General features: G+C 33.5%; 1 protein-coding gene across 13 annotated transcripts in view; it reads right to left on the bottom strand.

Moving 5' to 3' along the window:
* Nbea (neurobeachin) overlaps positions 1 to 22577 on the bottom strand; it is a 646499-nt gene that overhangs the window by 181962 nt on the left and 441960 nt on the right. For all 13 annotated transcript variants that reach the window (XM_048800828.1, XM_048800832.1, XM_048800829.1 and 10 more), the window contains one exon: positions 18122 to 18265. In XM_048800828.1, coding sequence (XP_048656785.1) covers positions 18122 to 18265 — 144 coding nt within the window. The remainder of the gene's footprint in view (positions 1 to 18121; positions 18266 to 22577) is intronic.

Here is a 22577-nt window from a genome sequence, read left to right as displayed (position 1 = left end):
CATCTCAACCGCCTCGGTTAGACTATCGCAAAGCTTTTTTTTTTTCCTGCCCAGCAGTGAGCCCTAGGGACGCCCGGGCTAGTCTTGGGCTGGCGGGTCCGCTGCGCAGCCGAGCGGAGTCGGGGTCCACCTCCGCTCCACAAGGTTTTTCTTTCCAAAGGGTGAGGCGGTCGATCTGAAGCGCCACTTTAAAGGCTCATCAATCTTAATCTAGGTTGCTCAAGTAATTATGCCCGAATCTCTTGTACGATTACAAGTGGATTTGGGTTTCTATTCCCCAGGCCCTCCTTTGTGTTTATTGGAGGGTCTGTGCGCGCGCTCCGCGGCGCCTCCTGCCTCCCGCGCCCTCCTTAGAATCCCCCAACGCTCTGGCCTGTTCCAGCCGCTCCCTTAACCCTTGAGCAACCACGATGCTCCTTGGGATGCGTTCATATTTCTCCTTTGGAGAAATCCAAGCGGTTTAAAGGTTTACTGCTGATGGGGCGAAAGGAGAAAGAAGGTGGAATGATTCACATCTGAAACATAGTGTCTTCTTATACATCTTTGATCAGAGTTAAAACCTCTGAAAAGTCTTCAATATAAATACAGAGGGCTCTTGAATTACATTTTAATAGAAGTTTCTGGCATTTGGAGACGAAAATCATAAAAAAACACTAAAAATGGTGAACTACTTCTTTCTCTTAAAAAGTAATTTAACATATCCAAACAGTTATACTGGGAATATTGAAAAAAAAAAAATCACGAAACGACCACAACCCAAACTTACTGATTTACTGAAATATAGTAAGAATTTAAAGTACACATCCTGTGAACTTTCAACAGGGAGCATATTTTCTCAACTTTCCTCTCTCTGTTTCTGAAAGGGGACTGACTGTGACTTCTTTCGATTCTACTCCAATTTCGTTCTATTGAGATGCGATTTCTCTGGGAGTTTATAAAAGGACATTAAACTGGCCTTTCTTTAAGAAAGGCACATCATGAAAAATTCAGCCTTAATAGTGTGTCATTTTTCCTCTCGTCCTTTGGAAATCTCCAATTACAACTTCCAATTCCATAGCATGTTTAAGGAGCAGTGAGTCTTTTTGTTGTAGCCTTCAGGGAGCAAACCAGGCACAGAGAGAATACAGAGTTAATCCACTACAGCAATAGAGAGAGGGGATTATGTTCTAATCCCCTTTGGGGAAGCCTCTGGATTTTAGGGATCCAATATTAAAATGTTTACATAAGGCACAATCACAAACCAGCAGATCTTCCATATGGTACCTGGTTATTTGAAAGCCTTGGGTCTCTTCCCAAATAGAATTCAAAAAGGGCAGTTTCTCTGGATGAAAAGATGGCAATTTAGCTGATTCTGCTCTACAATTTAAATAACTACAAATTTAACCTTCTAAAGTTTGCTTAGGGTAGGAAATTGGGGATTGATTATAAATATATTAATTCCAATCACTACTCTAGTAATAAAAGGATCTGTTATATTAACATCTTCAGCACACACTTAGGAGGAACACTACTGAAGGGTAGTTAAATGGATGGGAGAAACTTCTCTCTACTGATGCATGCAATAACTTAAAATTCCACACTCTAAATGTTTTTTACTTCTTAGGATTGGCAGTATAATAATTAAAAAATATTGATCCATTACTATTTTAAAAATAAGTTTGGGGATATTACTTGGCATTAATTTAAATGTTAATTTAAAATATAAACTAGACCAAAAGTCACCCAAAAATAATGAAAGAAATTTTGAAAAGAATGAACTTCTCTTTAGGGCCACTGGCTCTTTAATCAGTGAGATGACAAATCTCATTGTGTACTCAGAGTACAAAGTACACGTTTTTATATTTGAAAAGGCAACTATTTAAATATACATTTAAAAGTAAAATATTAAATACTTGTGGGTTTAGATTATGATGCTGAAAACAAAACAAAACCAAGCCTAGAAATCTTAATAATACGTTGACATTTTAATAGAACTTCACAGTTTACAAAATTTCTTACGTTTTTATTTAACTAACGGTCCACCATTCACAAATGTTGATCTATACATGCATCAGTGCTGTCTTGACAAAGAACACCTAAAACATACCTATAGTTGAACAAGTGGGCTTATTGCTCATTGTGATGAGAGAAACCAACAACTCTTGGAACCATGATGTTAAAGGACTCATTGTAGGAACTTGACTTTTGTTAATGATTCTAAGAAGGGCTCAAGAAGGCAGAGATTGCCCTTGTTTGGGCTCTTCAGGAGGCAGGGATATCTTAACAAATCTTATTTAAAGGGAGGGAGGGAGGACTAGAGTAAGCTAAAGCTGGAATTTAAAAGGACTCATATTAGTCAGGGGATGTTTGGTATTTTGTGGTTGGCACAGTGGCCTTGTTTTTGTCTGTGCTTAGACAAAATTATAAAGTTACTTTTTTTTTTTTTTTTGTCTCACATGATGTTGATGATGATATTACCATGTCTGATGCTGGTATTCTGTGAGGTTTCTTATGTTCAACAAGAGATCACCATAGCTTTACCTGTAAGCTCCTGGCCAGCTCCCAAAAATAACAAGGCTGACTTGTAGGTCAGGCCAATTCTCAAAATTCTGGGGTTGCATTTCTTTTTTCTGATGTAGGTATTAATCATTTTTGAGCTGGTCAACAGCATTCTAGTTATTAAAAGATAATTATGGCAATTAAATTTTCAAACAGTACTGAACTTCTTTGCAAATTTTAATATAAAGCATAGCAAAGAATAAATATGAGGAAAAAGAGTTCAGGTCTAATTAAAATTGGCTTTGTTAGAATGATTTGATGACATTCAATTGGCACAAACTTTATTTAGGGTACATGAAGTTACAATGTATTTTAGAATCATTTGACTATTTCCTAAACATAGCTTAACATAAATAAAAGCTTTATTAGCTTGCATGAATTTTCTCTAACATCGATTACGTTGAAACCATATGTTTAATTTTCTTCTAGAACATGTAAAAGACTACTTTTTGGGGATAATAAACACTGACTAATCTTGGTATAATTATTAAATTTAAAATTCTAACATTATTTAGAAATAAAACTAATCTGAAAGTCTTCATGTTCAATGTGAAAGGGCATTGTTCCCAAAACATTTCAGACAAAAATATACTCAGAGTGGTAAATTTTTACAATTATTTCTATACTGTGATAACATTTGCTAGGTAAATAACTCACAGCATGAGTGACTGAAGATAGTTAAACCATCTATTACTACTTTGGATTATCATTTTTTAAGTATAGCACTATTAATTTAAAGAAAATGTTCTCCACACATAATTAAAAGAACAATTTTTTTTTTTGTCTTAAGACAATTTAAAGTAAATTACTGAAGGATATGAGGTAGCTGGAACTTTGCTTTGCAATCTAGGAAAACTTCAGGCATTAAGATAGTAGAGGTGTTTGTATATGTGCCTGGGGGAGAGGGAAGTTCTCAGAAAAATACTGTGAAGAATCTTAGGCAGTGGTACACTCCTGTAATCCCATTGCCTGGGGAGGCTGAGGCAGGAGAATTTCGAGTTCAAAGCCAGCCTCAGAAACTCAGGGAGGCCCTAAGCAACTCAATGAGACCCTGCCTCTAAATAAAAAGTAAAAAAAGGGCTGGGGATGTGGCTCAGTGGCTAAGTGCCCCTGGGTTCAACACCCAGTACCGAAAAAAAAAAAATAGATTTCCATTCATCATGGCCGTTTTCTGGTTTCAGGCATTTTAAATACCTCAGGGGGAAAAATATAGCAAGAAAGTCCCTAGAGAGTGATGGTTTGCTTTATGTAAGAGAGAATATTGATAGTTGTCCAAATTAGCAGAATAAGAATTCTTTGAAATTTCATAAAGTTTGCTTTCATGGAAATAGTTACAGAACATTTTTGCTTGAATTAGGAAAAGGAAACTTGAAGAACTCAAAGAACACATACCTCTATGGACAGTTATGAACTTAAATTTTCCTCTTCAACACACTTAACACACAAAATATACGCCTCAGCAACTCATGATAGACACTGTATAAACCCAAATCTTACACAAATGCTCACTATACCCAAGAAGTGGTCTTTTGATACTCCTTGGTGACTTTTTGAGTACAATCTATCCTTATGATTGAGATGAACAATTACCAGTTATTCTCAGAGTTCACTGATTTCCTGAGATGATTATTGCACAAAATGAGACAGGTGCTTAAGAAGGCATATTAATATGAGATCTGAGTAAACCTACCTCTGGAAAAACTTAATCACAGTCTGAAACAGACATGAAAAGAATGCAGACCTCTTATACAAGCAACTGAATACTGTGAGTTAGCATATTTACTCATCATGGTAGGACATCTATTTTTATATCGATATTATCTAAAACATCATCTTATTTGATGTGTTAATAATTAACAATTTTAAAATGTACTGAGCAAGAATCTGATTATGCTCTTTAACTTATCATTTCTGTTTCCCAATTTATTTGGAAAACAGCTAATCCTTCAGGTTAAAAGAAGGAAAAAATAAAACAGTGCATTTCTGTTATATTATATAGTTTAAAATAACATTGGGTTATTTTCTAGCACAAACATACTAAAAAACAGTGATAGCCAATGTTTGGTGTGATAATATTCTGTGCCTTTTGATTTAATAGGTGAGCTGGCTGAGATTTGTGTTTCTGGTTATATTACATTTAGTTTAACATATGGAATGCATTTTTCACCTTCTGGAGGGGTATGACTCTTTTATGGCACTAGGATATCATTTAATGACCGAGAAGAGTAAATTCCTACTAGACTAGATGAGTGAATAAACCAGAGGATATAATGTAAATCTGTAGGACTAGGAGCATTAAGTCTTTGTATGCTTAGGTTGGATGAAGTGCCTGAATTTTTATTCCCATATTTTCCTGGGAACATCTTTATTGCAGCACTTATAAAACAAATATATATGTATTTAGATATATATTTCTCTTATTTGGCATAGGCTACCTAAAAGCAGGGGTATAATCTTCTTCACCTAACACAGTATTGATCACATGGTGTGCAATCTGTTTATGGAACTGAATGCAGAAAAAATTACAAACTACTGTTGCATTTCTATGTCACAGTGAAAAGCCATTGAAAATAACAGATTATATATTTTATATTTTTCAGAATTCAACCCATTTCAATTTGTTCTTTAAAAATACAAACAATACTTCATTTTAGAGAAAACATAAATTTAAAAAATGTTCTAAAAACCAAGGAGAGTTATGATGTAATTGGTCATCCCAGCTCTATCACATACAGACTATTATTTTTAAATGGCATAATTTTATGACTGCCATATTTTTCCTAGTATATGGTATTCCCTTCCTGTAAATTATATGCATAGATACATATATACATATATTTCACTCAGGATCCACTTATTCATTTACTCAATAAAAACTACTGAGTGTGTAGTGTGTTGCATTGAGCACTATGAGGGAATACAGTGATGTATAAGGCATGAATTTGACCCTTAAATGCCGTAGGGTAAAAATAAGAAAATATAGGAACAATTATGAGGTAAGGGAGAATGGGCTTAACCAAATATTGTGTAAGGCACATAACATCAATAAATCTCATTGGTTGGGCTGGGGTTGTAACTCAGTGAAACAGTGTTTGCCTACCATGTATGAAGCACTGGGTTCAATTCTCAGCATCACATATAAATAAATAAAAATAAAGATCCATTGACAACTAAAAAAAATATTTAAAAACAATAAAACAATCTCAACTGCTCCTCCGAAGCACCCTATATGATAGATGCTGCTATTATTCACATTTTACAGGTGAGAAAATGAGACTCACAGTCATTTAGGGAAGTTCATACAATAAATGGTAGAGATTGGATTCAAACCTCCTTCGAAAGCTGTGGTACCTGTTACGTATACTTCCCTCCTATTAAGAGATGGATAGAGACAAAATCATAGAATTTGCAGGGAAATGGATGGCATTAGAGCAGATTATGCTAAGTGAAGCTAGCCAATCCCTAAAAAACAAATGCCAAATGTCTTCTTTGATATAAGGAGAGTAACCAAGAACAGAGTAGGGACGAAGAGCAGGAGAAGAAGATTAACATTAAACAGGGATGAGAGGTGGGAGGGAAAGGGAGGGAGAAGGGAAATTGCATGGAAATGGAAGGAGACCCTCAGGGTTATACAAAAGTACATACAAGAGGAAATGAGGGGAAAGGGAAAAATAATACAAGGGGGAGAAATGAATGACAGTAGAGGGGGTAGAGAGAAAAGAGGGGAGGGGAGGGGAGGGGGGATAATAGAGGATGGGAAAGGCAGCAGAACACAACAGACACTAGTATGGGAATATGTAAATCAATGGATGTGTAACTGATGTGATTCTGCAATCTGTATATGGGGTAAAAATGGGAGTTCATAACCCACTTGAATCAAAGTGTGAAATATGATATATCAAGAAACATGTAATGTTTTGAACAACCAACAATAAAAAAAATAAAATAAAATACCAAAAAAAAAGAGATGGATAGAAAAAAATTCTATAGACATATTCAGAGAAGAGATGATTTCTAGCATTTTGGGGTGGGCAGTTATTAGGATGGAATGATGGTGGTGGCATCTGAAATGAACTGTGACAGGTGGGTAACAATAGGTGGATGTGAGTGGGGACAGCTGGGAGGATGTGCTGCACAAACGGAGTTACAGGCACGAATGAGCGGCAAATAACTGGCCAGAGATCAGTATGTGTTAAGGGGAGCAGTGTCACATGAAATGGAAAAAGCACTTGTAGCCTTGAATGTCAGAATTTTAAGTTAAGGCATCAAAGATTAGATCTCAGGAATTATAGTGTGGAGCAGAGTTGTTTATCCTTTTGTGGGGGCTACATGTCCTTTTGAGAAGATGAGTAAACACATGGTGCTTTCCTAGAAAAATTCATCCATGTACTTTGTCCATCTTGACTCCATAATTAACAACATACTCCTATTTTGGAAAAAATTAAATTTTACCATTTCTTTTGACATCTTCCTCTATCTAAAGATTTTTCTGTATTTCTCCCTATTTCTTCGTCTTTAGTTCCAGGAAATACATCTTTCCTCCCATGCAAGCTAGTAACTCTTAACTATGCTCTTGGTCCTACCCTTCCTTGCCACCTCCTGCTTTTCTCTTTACTGTGTCTCTCTTCTTCCTTTCTTTGTTAAGCACCTGGACATCTCTTTCTGTCTCTTAATTTCTGTTGACTTCATTGGCTTCACTCCTGTCCTTTACTGAGGCCATGGTGTTGGAAATACACACTGATTAATAAGCTAAATTCCACTATTTTTTTAAAAAAGAACAACAGTTTATTTTTAAAGCCAGAATTTTCCATTCAACCATATTTTTTTTTCATATTACCATCTTTCAAATTACCCATCTTTCAAGAAACATTAGGTTAAAAAATTGCTGAATCAGACTCCTTAGCCTTCAGAGCACAGACATCTCTTATGTTTTCTGTTTGACTTTTTTCTTGGAGTCTCTGATGGGCACTAGCTAGCTGGTTTTTCAACCTTGTTGGTCCACAGGGGATCTAAAGTTGGCCCACTGCTTTTTGTTCTGGATATGCTCACTTTCTTCTAGTGATATCAGTGGTTTTAACTATGCATCTAAAATTGGGATATGTCTTTCCATTTACTAGGTTAAGTTTTTCTGAGGGGAAAACCAGGCTAGATAAGTACAAAGATGTAAACATGGATGGGGGAATGGGTTGGGAAATATAATTGACATTTATCAACAGAAAGCAGTGTGGTTCTTATATTTCAATCCTTTATATCCTTTTGAGAATTTTGAATATCCAATAGACTCAGCTGAATGGATTCTTTTTTCCCCCTCTTTTAAAACAATTTTAAATTGGTTTTCATTAGTTATTGACAGTAGAATGCATTTATGCACTTTGATATACATAGATGGGATATAATTTCTCATTTTTCTGAGTGTACTTGTTGCAGAATTATATTGGTCATGCAGTCACATATATACATACAGTAATAATGTCCCATCACTTCCCTCTACCTAATCTAAGGTAATGCTATTTTTCCCTAGTGCCCCCTGCCTTACTGTGAATTAGAACCCACGAGAAAACATTTGGCCTTTGGTTTTGTGGGATTGACTTATTTCGCTTAGCATGATATTCTCCAACTCCAAACATTTACTGACAAATGCCATAATTTCACTCTTCTTTAAAGCTGAGTAATATTCCATTGAGTATGCATACCACATTTTATTTATCCACCCATCTATTGAGGGACACATAAAATTGATTCTTGAGAGTAGGAGCTTATATTCATTGTATCAAAATATCTATTTTAGTGTCTGACATATGGTAGATATTCAATATTTATATTTGTTTTGCTTGCATAACCACATTCAAGCAGGGTGAAATCAAGGTCTGGCATAAAGAGAATAAGGGATACAAGAAAAAGGGTCCAACTGGTCCTTCCAGGTCTGTCTTCACTTTGTTTAATTTTGATATTTTCTAATCTATTCTTTTTAATTTCATTTACCAATAATGCTGGTACTAACTCACTTAATTGATTTGTTTACCTACCAAGGGCTGCAACTTGGAATAAACAAAACAGAACATTGATGTAGTGGAATAAAAATAAAAATGCTTTCGGAAAGAGAAAGAAAAGTAGATTTCAATTCTGGCTCTTCTTTTTGCTTGGTATATAATCATGAATGAGTGTCCTGCTGTTGGAACCTAACTCTCAACATCTTAAAATGAAGTATAACACCTGAGTCACATAGTTGTATAGTTATTAGGCTATAGTAATGTTTTCTGTTTACAAATGTCAATTTTATCATTCCCCCATCCATATTTACCTCTTCAAACTTATCTAGCTTGTTTTTTCCCCTCAGAAATCTTAAGCTAGTAAACAGAGACATCCTTATATCCCAATTTTAGATGCAAGATTTGTTTGCTTATTTTTAAGTTTTCTTAGTACCTAGATCTTAGCATTTCTGTTTCATACTCAAACTGAACTGGATGAATACCATGTCTATACTTAGCTATTTGATAAATTAGCAACAAAATGGAAGAAAAAAAAATCAATGATACTTTTGAAGAAAAAAAGAACACAAAGCACAGCAAACAGCAATTTTCTGATCAATATAACCACCTAAATATTTTTCTAGAAAAAAATATATAATAATATTTGGACAGCAAACTTGTTCTATTTTCTCTATTGCCAATAAAAAGGTGTAGATTCATTTTTACATGACTGATGATTTGAATTGATGAAGCTAACTGTTTATGTTCAAGCACCTCCTGTAGGTTCCTCCTTTGTTACAGCACAAAACCATGAAAAAAAATTAAAATTCAGTATGCAGAAAGACTTAGTGGTTCTTTTGCATAGCACTTCTTAGGTAAAATTGTTTTTTCACCTAATCTTTGAATCAGTGCCTAAGTCTATGGAAAAGTACCAGGTCTTCTGGGCTTGGCAGTGATGACCTCTCTTTCCTCTCCAAGTTGCTAATATCCAAAATTTGGCAGTAGAAAAGTAGTATTGTTTTTCTTCTAAGTGTAGCAAATGAAGTGACCCACATATCTTCAGTATGTGATTAATATCCTCATTCATATACTTTCTAAAAAATATGGCACATGAAAGCTTAGACCCCTACATTTAGAGAGGTATAACTACTGATAAGTTAGTTGTTTACTTTATTTTAAGTGATTGGTTGGCTGACTCAAAATTCGTAGAGAAATTACTTTCTATAGAAATTCTGTATACAGAAATGAAAGAAAAACAAAAATATGTTCCAACTAATACTCCGTATTAGAAAGAAAAGACCTCATCATTGTGATTTGTGAAACACTTGTTCACAACAAAGAGGCTGATTCTTAAAACAGACACTCAAAAAAAGATGGAAGACTGTTATATGTGATTTGAATCATGGCTGATACTAATAAATATAGTTGAATGTGTTTTCAACACAATTGGGATGCTGTTGCTAATAAGAGTACCTTGAAAGAGTTTTACAGACTATGGAATCCATGTTTGGAGGGGGCATCCATTTTTTGAAACAGAAATTCAGTTACAGTAAAATATCTGCAGGTCTAAAATAGCCTTGGACACTTTGTGAAAATAATGAAAAGTGGAAGAGAATGCAAGCTATTCAAGGTGAAGCTTTATTTTTACAAGTCTTTTACGGACTTTAAAAATTAGGTTCAAAATTTAAATATTTCACAGCTTTTGCAAGAAATGGGCTTGTGTTAATGTTCTAAGAGCTTTGTGAAGTCTGTGTTTGAAGCCGAATGTGAACCCTTTGGGTATACTATTTATGACTGGCAAAGCAACTTCCTAATTCAAAGAGAGAGAAAAAAAGACTTATAAAGACTCATAAGACTTTTCCAACATCAAATAGCTTTTACTAAACAACATTTTGATGAGTTAAGTGTGAGTGAGTCAGGGACATATGGATTAAATTTCCCTTGAAATACACATGGGTTTAAAAATTAAGAGGAAAATCCTGAGTAAAATGCATTTTAGAAAATCCAGAATGTTTAAAGGACATTTTTCCCCTAAATATAAATATCAAGTTGAATTGATTGTATTCAGACTGTTATTAACATTACATTAAAAATATTGAAGAATCTTTTTTAAAAATTCTAGTTTTGTCAGGGAAAGAATATTGGGTTCACCATATTGGAATTGTATAGCATGTAACAGTCAGGCCTAAGCAAACTGTTCTGAGATAGTGTTTATCTACAGCCATGTAACATTGAACATGTTCTTTTCTACAGTGTGTATGATTATTTCACTAAACAATTAAATTAAAACTTTCTGTATTCTTGGAACACATTCTTTCTTTTTTTCTTAAATAACATACTTCTTTGAAAAACTTGTAGTTTCTAGTATTTTGTTTTTCCTTTAATTTTTACTGTATTTCCGAGACCTCTTGAGGTTTTTTTCCCATGTTCTATATTTTGATTTATCTTCTTTTCCAGCTCAGTTTGTATGTAGCATTCAATCTACATATGAATAATTTTGCCTGGATACTCGTGTCTCCATACTAGGACATTTTTACATATCATAGTCTTACTACCAGCATTCTATATGTACTCACTAGATATAGTCATGAGAGTCAATGAATAAGGAAACAAGTGAATGAATGCAAAAAGATATTTAGAAAGTAGAAATGGAGAAACATAAAAATTATTTTAATTTATTTATTTCCCTTCACCCCTTTTATCATCATTTGGATAAGTATTTCACTATGGGTTTCTAGAATGACAACCATAAGAAATGGAAACAATTGATCAATTTACAATAAGAAAAATGATTTTACAACACACTGTCCCTTGAAGATCATACCTGGGAACTGTCAGGGACATCACTGTGCTCATGAGAGAGATGGTGGCACTTGGGAGAGGGTTCTAATAGATAGATGTCCTTCTTATTTCTCCATTTTTCTCACTTTTAATTCACATAATTCATTTTCAGTTTCAGATTCTAGATTAGGTAAGGGTGTTTGTGTGTGTGTGTGAAGGATTATAAACCTACCACTCTGAAAAACCCACATTAAAAAAATCCAACTCATTCTAACACTTTTCTCCTGATTCTAAGTACCCTTAAAAATATTAAATGTACCGTTATTATCCATTGGTTATAGAACATTTTTCAATGTAATAAAGAATTTTTTAAAAAATTAAGAGTAGCAGTGGTACCTAGGCCTCATAAATGGGAACTTCAAGATACATTTGTTAAAGAGAATGGAAGAAAGATTAGTTGAATTTTAAGTGTCCCTATCATATAAAAAATTCAACTGATATATTGAGTAATTTATTTGAGTGATTCAGTTAGTATGAGCAGAGAATCTTATAATTCAAACCCAAATACTTTATTTCAGTAGCTGAAATTAAGTTGTGTTTTGTCTTTTGTTTATGATATAACTAGATAATTATTTCAGGTCTCCTATTTACTAACTTTTAAGTCACTGTGTTAGATTTCTTTGTGGTTCAAGGAAACCTAGTATATAGTCCTTAATGAACCTATAGTTTAAAAGGAGAGAGAAAACATAGAAAAACCTCTACAATATGATACTTTATGTAGTAAGTGTTTTAAGAATGATATAATCAAAATGTTATGGGATGTCAAGAATCAAACGGGATGGATTTAAGCTAAAAAGCTTTTTTTTTTTTTTCCAGCAAAAGAAACAATAATGTTAAGAGAGAAACTACAGAATGGGAGAAAATCTTTACCACAGGCACCTCACATAAAGCATTAATCTCCAGGATATATGAAGAACTCAAAAGACTTAACACCAACATAAAACAAAACAAACAAACAAACAACCCCCCCCCCCCAAATAACCCAATCAATAAATGGGCAAAGGAACTGAACAGACACTTCACAGAAGAAATACAATTGATAAACAAATATATGAAAAAAATGTTCAACATCTCTGGCAATTAGAGAAATGTGAATCAAAACTACTCTAAGATTTCATCTCACTCCAGTCAGAATGGCAATTATCAAGATATAAATAACAATAAATATTGAGAAGGATGTGCGGAAAAAGGTACATACATACACTGCCGGTGTGACTGCAAATTGGAGCAACTACTATGGAAAGCAATATGGAGATTTCTCAGAAAACTTGAAATGGAACCACCATTTGACCCATCTATCCCATATCCCACTCCTCAGTTTATACCCCAAAGGCTTAAAATCAGGATACTATATTCATATAAAACCTTGTTCACGAGTGTTTATAGCAGCATTTTTCATAATTGCCAAAAGGCGAAAACAACTCAAATGTCCATCAACCAATGAACAGACAAACAAAATGTAATATATATATATATATATATATATATATATATATATATATATATATATACACACACACACACACACACACAATGGAATAGTTCCCATAAAAAAGACATGTATGCTACAACATTGATGAACCTTGAAAATATTATGCTAAGTGAAAGAAACCGGACCTGAATGACTCCATATGATTCCACTAATATGAAAAGTGCAGAATAGACAAAGGTGTAGAGATAGACAATAGATGAGTGGCTATCTAGGACCACAGAGAGGGAACAGGCAAATGATAGGGGAGAGCCAAAGAGATAAGGTTTCTTTTGGGGGTAATGAAATGTTTAAAATTGATTGTGGTGATGGTTATATAATTGTGTGAATATGCTAAAAATAACTGATTTGTATATTGTATATGAGTGAATTTTATGATATGTGAATTAGATCTCAATAAAGCTATTTCCAAAACAATGTTAACAAAAAATGTTGTAGGGGTACACAATTGACTAGTGAATATTTCATGTATGTGTGTGTTTGTGTGTGTGTGTGTGTTCTGGTGTCAGGGACTGAACTCGGGCATTCAACCACTGAGCGACATTTCCAGCCTTATTGTTTTGTATTTTATTTGGAGACAGGGTCTCACTGAGTTGTTTCACAATATGATGCTTTATGTGATAAGTGTCTTAAGAATGATATAATAAAAATGTTATGGGATGTCAAGAATCAATAAATGGGATGGATTTATGCTAAAAAGACTTCTAAGTATAATATAATAGAGCTAATATAAGATGGAGTTATAAAGACAGGGTTTCACTTTTCCCCTGTTTGAGTCTTTAAGTATCATGACATTTAAACCTAGCCTTTGCTGAGGATGGCTTTGAACTCTTGATCCACCTGCCTAAGCTTCCCAAGCTGCTGGGATCACAGGAGTGTGGCACCGCTCTGGGATTGATTGTGTTTTAAATGGGTCCTAAAAAATGGGTTTGTGATAGGAGGAGACAGGGAGGGTGTAAATACAGAGATGAGAAGGATATTTCAGGAGAGAAGGAAGTTTAGGTATTAGTTTAGGCGTGTAGAAAAGTTTTAAGTTATTGAATATTAAATGGATGGGTAAATTATTGGTAACAGCTTATATATGTAACAACAGCAGAAAATAAAGTTATTACAGCTTATAGAATTGATAATAAAGCATTAAAGACTATTATTGTCAGCATTATTAACAACTTTGAATTTCCTAAATTACTAGGATTTCTAACTTTTGGAAGTAATAATAGATAAATTTGTATGAATTCTAATTATTTGGAAATTTGGAAATTGTAAAATGTTTCTAGTATCGCCCAGCATATATGACATTCTAAAAGAAAATACATTTCACTAGTGGGAATAATTCTACCAGTTGAATTAAATCATTCACAAAAATTCGAGTTAATCTTAAATATTACTTTATAATTATTTGAAGAAACAACTTACTAAATTTTAAATTAAAATAAATAATTGATATTTTAGATTAAAATTGGTTGTTATACTGATTAATCTAAATATTTTATCCCAAATTATAATTAGTTAACTGAAATATTTAAGTGCATATGGAATCATAGTTGCTCATTCACTTCAGTAATTACTACAAACTAAAAAAGCAACTGAAATAAATTAAGTTAGGTGTTATTAATGTAATAATTACTTAATTGATTGGTATACTTCTATATTGTAATCATATTAGCCATTTGCTATAATATATAATAAATTGAGTAATTAGTAATCACACATATTTAACTTGCTTCTTGAGATGAACAGCTTGGCAAGAAAGGGAACTAAAAGTAAAACAGAAAGCTGCAGGACATTTAAAGCTAAAAAACTTTGTGGAACAATTTATCTTTATTAAAATTAGAAGGCTCTGAACAAAATGGAAAAAACACGTGAGTCAATATTTAAACAAAATTGTGGTAAAAGTATTCTATTGCTTATCAAATATTTTTAACTTACCAGAATGATTTTGGTCAACACCTAGACTATAATTAAAGCTAAAATTAATTATTATGCATATTCACAGACTTCTAAGTAAATATAATAGAGCTAATGTAAGATGGAGTTATAAAGACAGGGTTTCACTTTTCCCTGTTTGAATCTTTAAGTATCAAATATACACCCGGCTATATACATATTTAAATGTAAAATTGGATGAATTTTAGTGTAAACCATATGCTATGTATTTTTAAAGAAATGCTATTTTATGTACAGTTCTTAACTTTATACAAGTTAATCTTTCTGGACCTCCATATCCTATTTCTTAAAGTACTAGTAATCATAATTTATATCTCATGGGGTTGTTGTGAAAGATAAATGATTATTGCACATAAAGCTGTCTGAACATTGGTTCCTAAAAAGACATGCTAACTATTTTTCTCCCTTCTATTTTTATTATTTTTAGAAACAAAAGTGTTTCTAAAAACATTTCATTTAAACCAAAATAAGGAATTAATCTTAATTAGTAATGTTCCTTAGTTTTCTTTACTAAGTAGCAAACTCTTTCTATTTAACTTAATATTGCACACTAAAAAATTATATGTATGGTTTCTTTTTCTGTATGCCTATGTTATGAAAACAGGGTTTTGTAACAAGAGGAAAATGCTTTATGTTAATTAGAAGGTTTAGGCTTAACTTTACTATTGTAAAATGGTACATTCTTTCATATACAATCTAAAATCTGAAAACTCAATTATGTGCACATTTTTGACAGTTCATTTATATATGAATAATGGGCAAGCCATATCATTAAGGTAATAATGAAAAGGCAAACCTGTAATTTCCATCTTTAAGATGGAAACAAACAATTTTTTATGGAATATGTCTGTGACACCAAATAAATAAAAGATTATATTAATATTGTAAACAGATTTTAGGATCTCTTGGATTTTGGTCTCCTATGATGGTGAACTTTTCTTTAGGCAGTATAGTATTATTATGCTATTTCGGATGCTAAATTCTGGATAAGATAGATATTATTTAGTAAATTTAAATTTCTGACATAAATAACCATAATCTGGTACAATGATTTCTTGGAACAAAATGTTATGTATTTATGTGATCTGAAACTTCACAAATACCTGATTTCTTAAACCTAGGACTTCTAGTTTGTAATTAACTTCTAAAAGTGAATTTTATGTAACATTGCCACTATCATGACAGTCTATACAGAGTCAATCTACACATCCCTATTCATTATGCAGACAACTTCTGTGGCTCTTACTTTTCCCTTCACAAAACATCCATCTCCCACTTCTTTTCCACTGCATTCAAAATTCCTTCAATTAACATTTTGAACTGCTCTATAAAAAATAAACATGATAGACTAGGCAGGGGATCAATATTTTAAGACAGCTAATAAGATTTTAAAGACACAAGGATCCTAAAAGAAGAGTATGAGGTAGGATCAGGTGGATATGGATAGGAACAGAGCTGCTCAAGAAAAATCTGGTAAAAAAAGTGAGAAGAGTCTTGATAGAGCACATTCATTAGAAGGTTCATAATTTGATTTTTCATATAAATTTTATGTAACATTATTGTCATTGTTATGATACTCTAGATTTAAAAATTTTGAAATAAATTCATTTAAACGGAATACTTTAATTGTCTTTGGATATTGGAACTTAATGTGTTTTAAAATTTTGTTTATAAATATAAATTAATATATCGGATTAGTTAATGTTAAAAGAGAGAAATATAGTTATTAGATTTGCTGCATTTTTCACTGATATTACAGGGTAGATTTTAATGATATACTTCAAGGGACAAGGCACATTTGAATCAACTAATTATCTTTAATGCAAGAAAGGACCAGAAAGAAGGGGTTGGAGTTGTGGCTCAGTGGTAGAGCGCTTGCTTAGTATGTGTGAGGTACTGGGTTCAATTCTTAGCACCACATGTAAATAAATAAAGGTCCACTGACAACTAAAAGTAATATTAAAAAAAAAGAAAGGACCAGAAAGAGTTTAAACTACGTGTTAGCATATGTGAATGAAAAAGGGCAAGCCATTATCTAAAAAGATTAGGCACCGCATTTGTGAATTTCCTATGATCTTTAAGATCAAGGACGAGACCAGGAAAAAAAGAAATATTTGTGGGCAAACAGAATTAGTGAGTTTCATTTGCTTATAGTTCTAAAACCAAAACTTGAACATTTACTTAAGGAATTCAAGGCAAACATTTAGTCATAGATTTCAGAGTAGTTTTAAATAGAAGAATAAATAGAAGAAATAGTTATCATGATATGGGAACATTAGTAAGAAGGCATATCCAGGAACTGGCATTGGAATAGCCTTGTTAATCTAGAAGAGTGAGAATAAGATCCATGTCCACTTTACAATTAATAGCAACCTCTCTTTGGTAAAAAGGGAAATGTCTAACTGGTAGAAATAAATCACTAAAGCTTTCATACAGCCTTGCCAGATAATTTTTGGTATGCTCCCAGAAAGTGAAATGTGATTTTGTAAATAGAATGATAACTGTAGTCTACTTCTTATTGTTGACTTCTACCTTGTTGTTGTGTGGGCTGAAAATATAGAACTGAGATAACACTTGGCCACTTTTTTTGAAACTCTAAAGTAGGAGTATTTAACTGGAGATCAGGGTATAATTTCATAGACTGGTTTCTGGGGTTCAGTGAATGGTCAGAAATTGTACACAAAATTCTATGTGCATCTTCCTAAAGTGATCTGCTTTCATCAGGCTCTCAAAATGGTTTGAAACCAAAAAAAGGTTGTTAACCAATATATTAGGATAACTATATCCCAACTGGTCCTTATAGAAGCTGTCCTCAATTGACCTCAGACCATTACTTAGAGAAGCTAAGAGTGGAAAGCAGGTGGGGAAAAATGTCTGCTAGTGATGGGAGACTAGCAATATGAGATCTGATAGCAAAATGGGAAGGGGAAAGCGCATTCCAAAGAGTGACAGCAGGAAGAAAATGGCAAATTCCAAGGTCACCTGGCAGAAGGGGCTATCAGATATAAGTCAAGGGATCTATCACCCTGTCCAACCTCCCAGTGATATACACAGCTATATGTGGACAACTTCGATTATGTTTTTACTTCTCCCATATAAAACTTTGCTCTTTATCATACAGAAAGTTGGTGCTATTCATTTTTTTGGTCAAGAAAATACACACTTACTTATGGTTCTCTCTTCAATAGCAGAAAACAATATAGTAGAAAATTTACTTTCAAGTGATTGAACATTTTGACAACTATGAGTGCACATTTATTCACCAGGAGACAGAATTTAAATTTTCTTAAATTCACTGTATTTGTTAACACAAAATAGAAGAAAAATTGAAATTTACCTGCAAGATTGTCAATTTCTTTCTCCTGGAGCAGACTGACGGCGTCATCATCTCCTTCCAACATAAGTTCAGTCTCTGCATTCTGGTTCACTATTGCTTGACTTCTGAATGCTTTCTTTGATTTTACTACATCTTCTTCAGTGCCTGATCACAACCAAAATATAATAAGGTTATTATGCTGTTTTTTTGCTTCCAGTGAGTATTATAAGTAACTGATTACTTTGTTATATGTTGCATAATTATAGAACATTTTAAAATTCTTCATTGTTTGGTCTTCTGTGAGAAAAACTAGAGGAATTTAATAATCTACCCTTATTTTACAGATGAGGAAATAAGCTGAGAAAGATACATTCATAGTCAGGGTATCTATAATCCATTTCTTATGACTCCATGAACAGTGCATGTTCTACACAAAATCTGTACTTCATCTTAAACTCAGTTTTTTAGTGCATAAAATTAAACAATTTTAAATAATTATATATTTTTTGAATTAGGTAAAAAATTGACCTGCTGGCTTTTGAAAGTAGATGAGACAGGAATGAAGAAAACAAGAAAGCATTCACATCTGAGAGGAAAAATGTCAGTGGAGAGTTACAGAAAGTCAAAGGTAGGAATGATACTTACGTAAACCTACTTCATCATAGTTGTTTTCTTTAGCAATTAATAAAAAAATACTATCTGAAATTAAAGTCTTGTATGGTATATCAAATAATACAAAAATCAATCAAAACAGAAAAAAAACAGAAAAATTCAAATATAGCAAATTTTTACCTGGCATTAACATGCCAATCAATGTAAAGGTTAGAAAGTAATGCATCTGAATTCCTGATGTATTTGATGGCTTAACAAATATTTGCACATTGACATTCCAACACCTGATTTAGCAGGTGAAAATGAGTCTCAAATTGTATACACTGCAAACAAATTTATACATCTAACGATACAGACTTACTTTTTGGGGGGAGGAGGAAGAGAGAAAGAGGGAGGGGGGGGGAGAAAAAGGGAAGGGAGAGAGAGAGAGAGAGAGAGAGAGAGAGAGAGAGAGAGAAGAAATACTTCTATTCCATATCACTTGAAACTGAATTTCAATTTGGAGAAACTACTTTCATATCTTACTTGGTTGGTGAATATATTCCTAGAAATGGGAGCCTAGTAAAATCAGTCCTATATGTTGTTGTATGTTAGTTCCAGGTGGTGATATGGAGTTGCACATATTGGTAGTTGCTTTCCAAATCACGTCATGCCTCTGGCCAAAATTCTCTGCAGTTATAATTCATAATCCTTTTAGCCAATTCTCCAAGGCTTGTACCATAGGATTTCCACCAGTACATCACTGTCTGTTAATGTTTGCTCAATCACTTTCTTGGAAGGGCATCTAGGTGCCATGGAACATGCACTATAAAACAGTGTTAACCTTTTCTTTACTTTTTGTCTTTTTTGCAGCTTTTGTTTTTGTCAGTGACTGAAAGCCATCTCTGTTTGCTAAAACATGAACAAATGAACTCAAAGAATGCCACAGAGGAGTAAAAGCACATGCTAAAGAACATAGGCACTTCACAAAACCACTGTAGAGTACCAGTGGCTGAGAGGAACTGTTTTATCCCAGCCCCTGCTCATTTAGACAGCATAGTTAATATACACTTTTGCAGTATAAAGCAACAGATTGTTAAATGTGCCTTGACAAATATTTTGGAGACAAATCATATTATTACAAATCAGCATCTTATCAGAGGTGAGAGAATTAAATGGGTTACTTGTGTGTTTTTCCTTCACTGGCCTATAGATGATTCTTATTTCTGCAATGAAGATTAAGGATATATCCCTGACTTCAAACATTATCCTAATTTCATATGATTTTTTTGTAAAATAAAGCCAGCACAACAGTAATCTCTTAGGGTTAGCTATCTTTATAAAGCATTTGATTCTAGGATGGTAACTTAATTAGGGAAACATAGAGCTTGCATCATTTAACAAAAGAAACAGATGTAATGATTAATAACCTAGATCTCCTAAGGTCTTTACCTTCATATTTTTAGGCAACTTTACCTGGATAATACTAATTGAACATTTCTCTGAGCTAACTGTCTCTTGCTACTCCTTCTCCTTTGATCAAATCACTTCAGTCCCCAAACCCAGGATTAATCTTGTATGGTGACTGCCACTGCTCTAGTTCAGGTCATTTTGGTCCAGAGGGTTCTGGGAACTCTTTTATTCACACTACCCTCCATGCTTTTGTCAGACTGATTATTATGAAACACAGATTGGTTGAGGAAATTTTCCTGTTTAATATTGTTTATTAACTCTTCTTAGTCAACAACACTAAATGCAAGACTTATACTTAGAATAAAATCTAACTTAGCATGGATGACCAAGTCCTTTTGTCTTCTCATCACCAGCTTTGCATTACCTTTCACCACTTTGCAATGTTGAACCACCTATAGCTTCTAAAATATGTCATGCTTTCACATACCTCAATCTGTGCTAATTTAATTTCCTCTGTATATTTTTCTTTCCTTCATTATGTGGCTATTTCTCCTTGTGCTTCAAAACTCATTTCCATCAGGAGCTTCTCCTAACTAAGGCCTCTGTGCTTGCAGTTTACATAGAACTCAACCATATTGTAAAGCTGGTTTCTGCCTTCTCTGCTATACTGGAGCCTCACTCCTGTGGCCTCAGTGTCTGGCACTCAGCAGGTACACCACAAACAGGTGCTGAACTGAAGTTCAAGTTTTCCTCAACCTTTAACCCCATCCCTTCTCTAATGTCTTAAGATAGATTTGTGTATTCTTTTCCTTTTGCTTTCACAATACCTCATAAATCCTGCTATGAAACTACTTACAGGTATTACAACTGCATATTTATCTCTATAACAGCCTTGAAGCACCTTCATGACTGAAAAATGGTTCCATCTTTTATTGTTCTCAGTATTTTGCACACTGACTGGTCCAGAGTGAGCACTTATAAATCCTGAATAAATGAATAAACTAAAAAACAACAGTTACCTGTTTACAGAAGTTTCTAAATACAAAATTCCCAAGGCATCTTAAAATCAATCATAGAGAAAACCTATGTATTTACATGAAAGAGAACTCGATTCTTTGCATAAAAGTCAATAAAGTTCTTTTAAGTGTGAGTCAGTCCAAAAAAGCAAGTGTTTACTTGTATTGTAACCACGTTGAAAATAAAGCTTTCTATTATTCCTGTGTTACCAAATAAAAATCTGCCCATAGAGAAAATGTAGTAGAAAAAAAGTAAGCTCTGAAACATACATCAAACTTCCTGTTTTACCTACTCTAGTTTTAAAGCAGTAAAACAATCTTTAAAAGAAAGATATGTCTTTTAAAGAAATATAGTAAAAGAATCTGTTTCAACACAGGGAACTTATTCCTGTTGAAGTGCTATCATTTTGCAGCTCAGAAAACTTCCCGATTTTATGGTACTATAACAAACATTTATCTAAATTAGAGTTCATGAGATCTAAAGGTGCTTTTCAATCACAATATCCTTTATGAATTAAAGTTTCATTCATCAAAATTACAGGCAAAAAGTGGTAAGGTCTCAGAGGGCTGTCTCATTACAAGGCTAGTAAACACTGTCCTTAGAAAGAATTGGTTTATCACCCAACAAATCAAAATCTTATTGGGAAGAGAATTTATTTGAGATAATCTATCTTCAGAAGACATGTTGAACGGAGTGCACTTCTTGGCCTCTTTAGCCATTCATCAAGAAATTAACAAGCGAACCACAAACCATCAGCATGCCTTGGTTTTGAAAATGTGAACTATGTGTGAAGATAGATAGGAGAGACGTATATGCCTACTTTCTATGATAATATTAAAATGCCATAAAATTTTTAAAGTTTTAGAAGAAAAAATGCCACCCCTTCTAGATTAATGAAGTCAAATCCAACTCTAGATTTTTTTAAGATTATGTTACAAATGACAAACACATGAAAACATTAAATATATAGATTTATTAGTAAAGATAAAAACCTGAAAAAGGTTTGTATTTGAAAATGTCATCTAATATACAATAATGTATCAACTGAACCTAAATTTCCCTTTTTATAAAATTTCTCTTAATAACCAGGTATCCATGTAAAACCAAGTACATTTTAAAAGTGAACTAACAGGAGAACTAAAATTTTCCTAGTATGGTTACTACACTCTTATATTATTATTACTATTATAACTATATTATTATCATTTTAAAGTGTTGTGATTTTAAATAAGCCTAATTAACATACAGAAATGACAAAATGGATATTTTAACTTATCTAAATAATATTAAAGAATCTAGAGATCTTCCAATCACTCCTGCAAGGTAGGCGGGCCTGCGACCCACCGGCAGAAGAGGAGCAGCGGCCTGCTGAGAGGCAGAGCCGCCCCCTCCCCCTGCGCCGGCAAGGTAGAGGGAACTGTGACCATCCACAGAGCAGGCCCAGCGGCCTGCTGAG

This window comes from Marmota marmota, unplaced genomic scaffold (genome assembly GCF_001458135.2).
Source record: "Marmota marmota marmota unplaced genomic scaffold, marMar, whole genome shotgun sequence".
NCBI lineage: Eukaryota > Metazoa > Chordata > Mammalia > Rodentia > Sciuridae > Marmota > Marmota marmota.
Note: the sequence above shows the minus strand (reverse complement) of the source record. Positions and strands in the feature narration are given on the sequence as shown.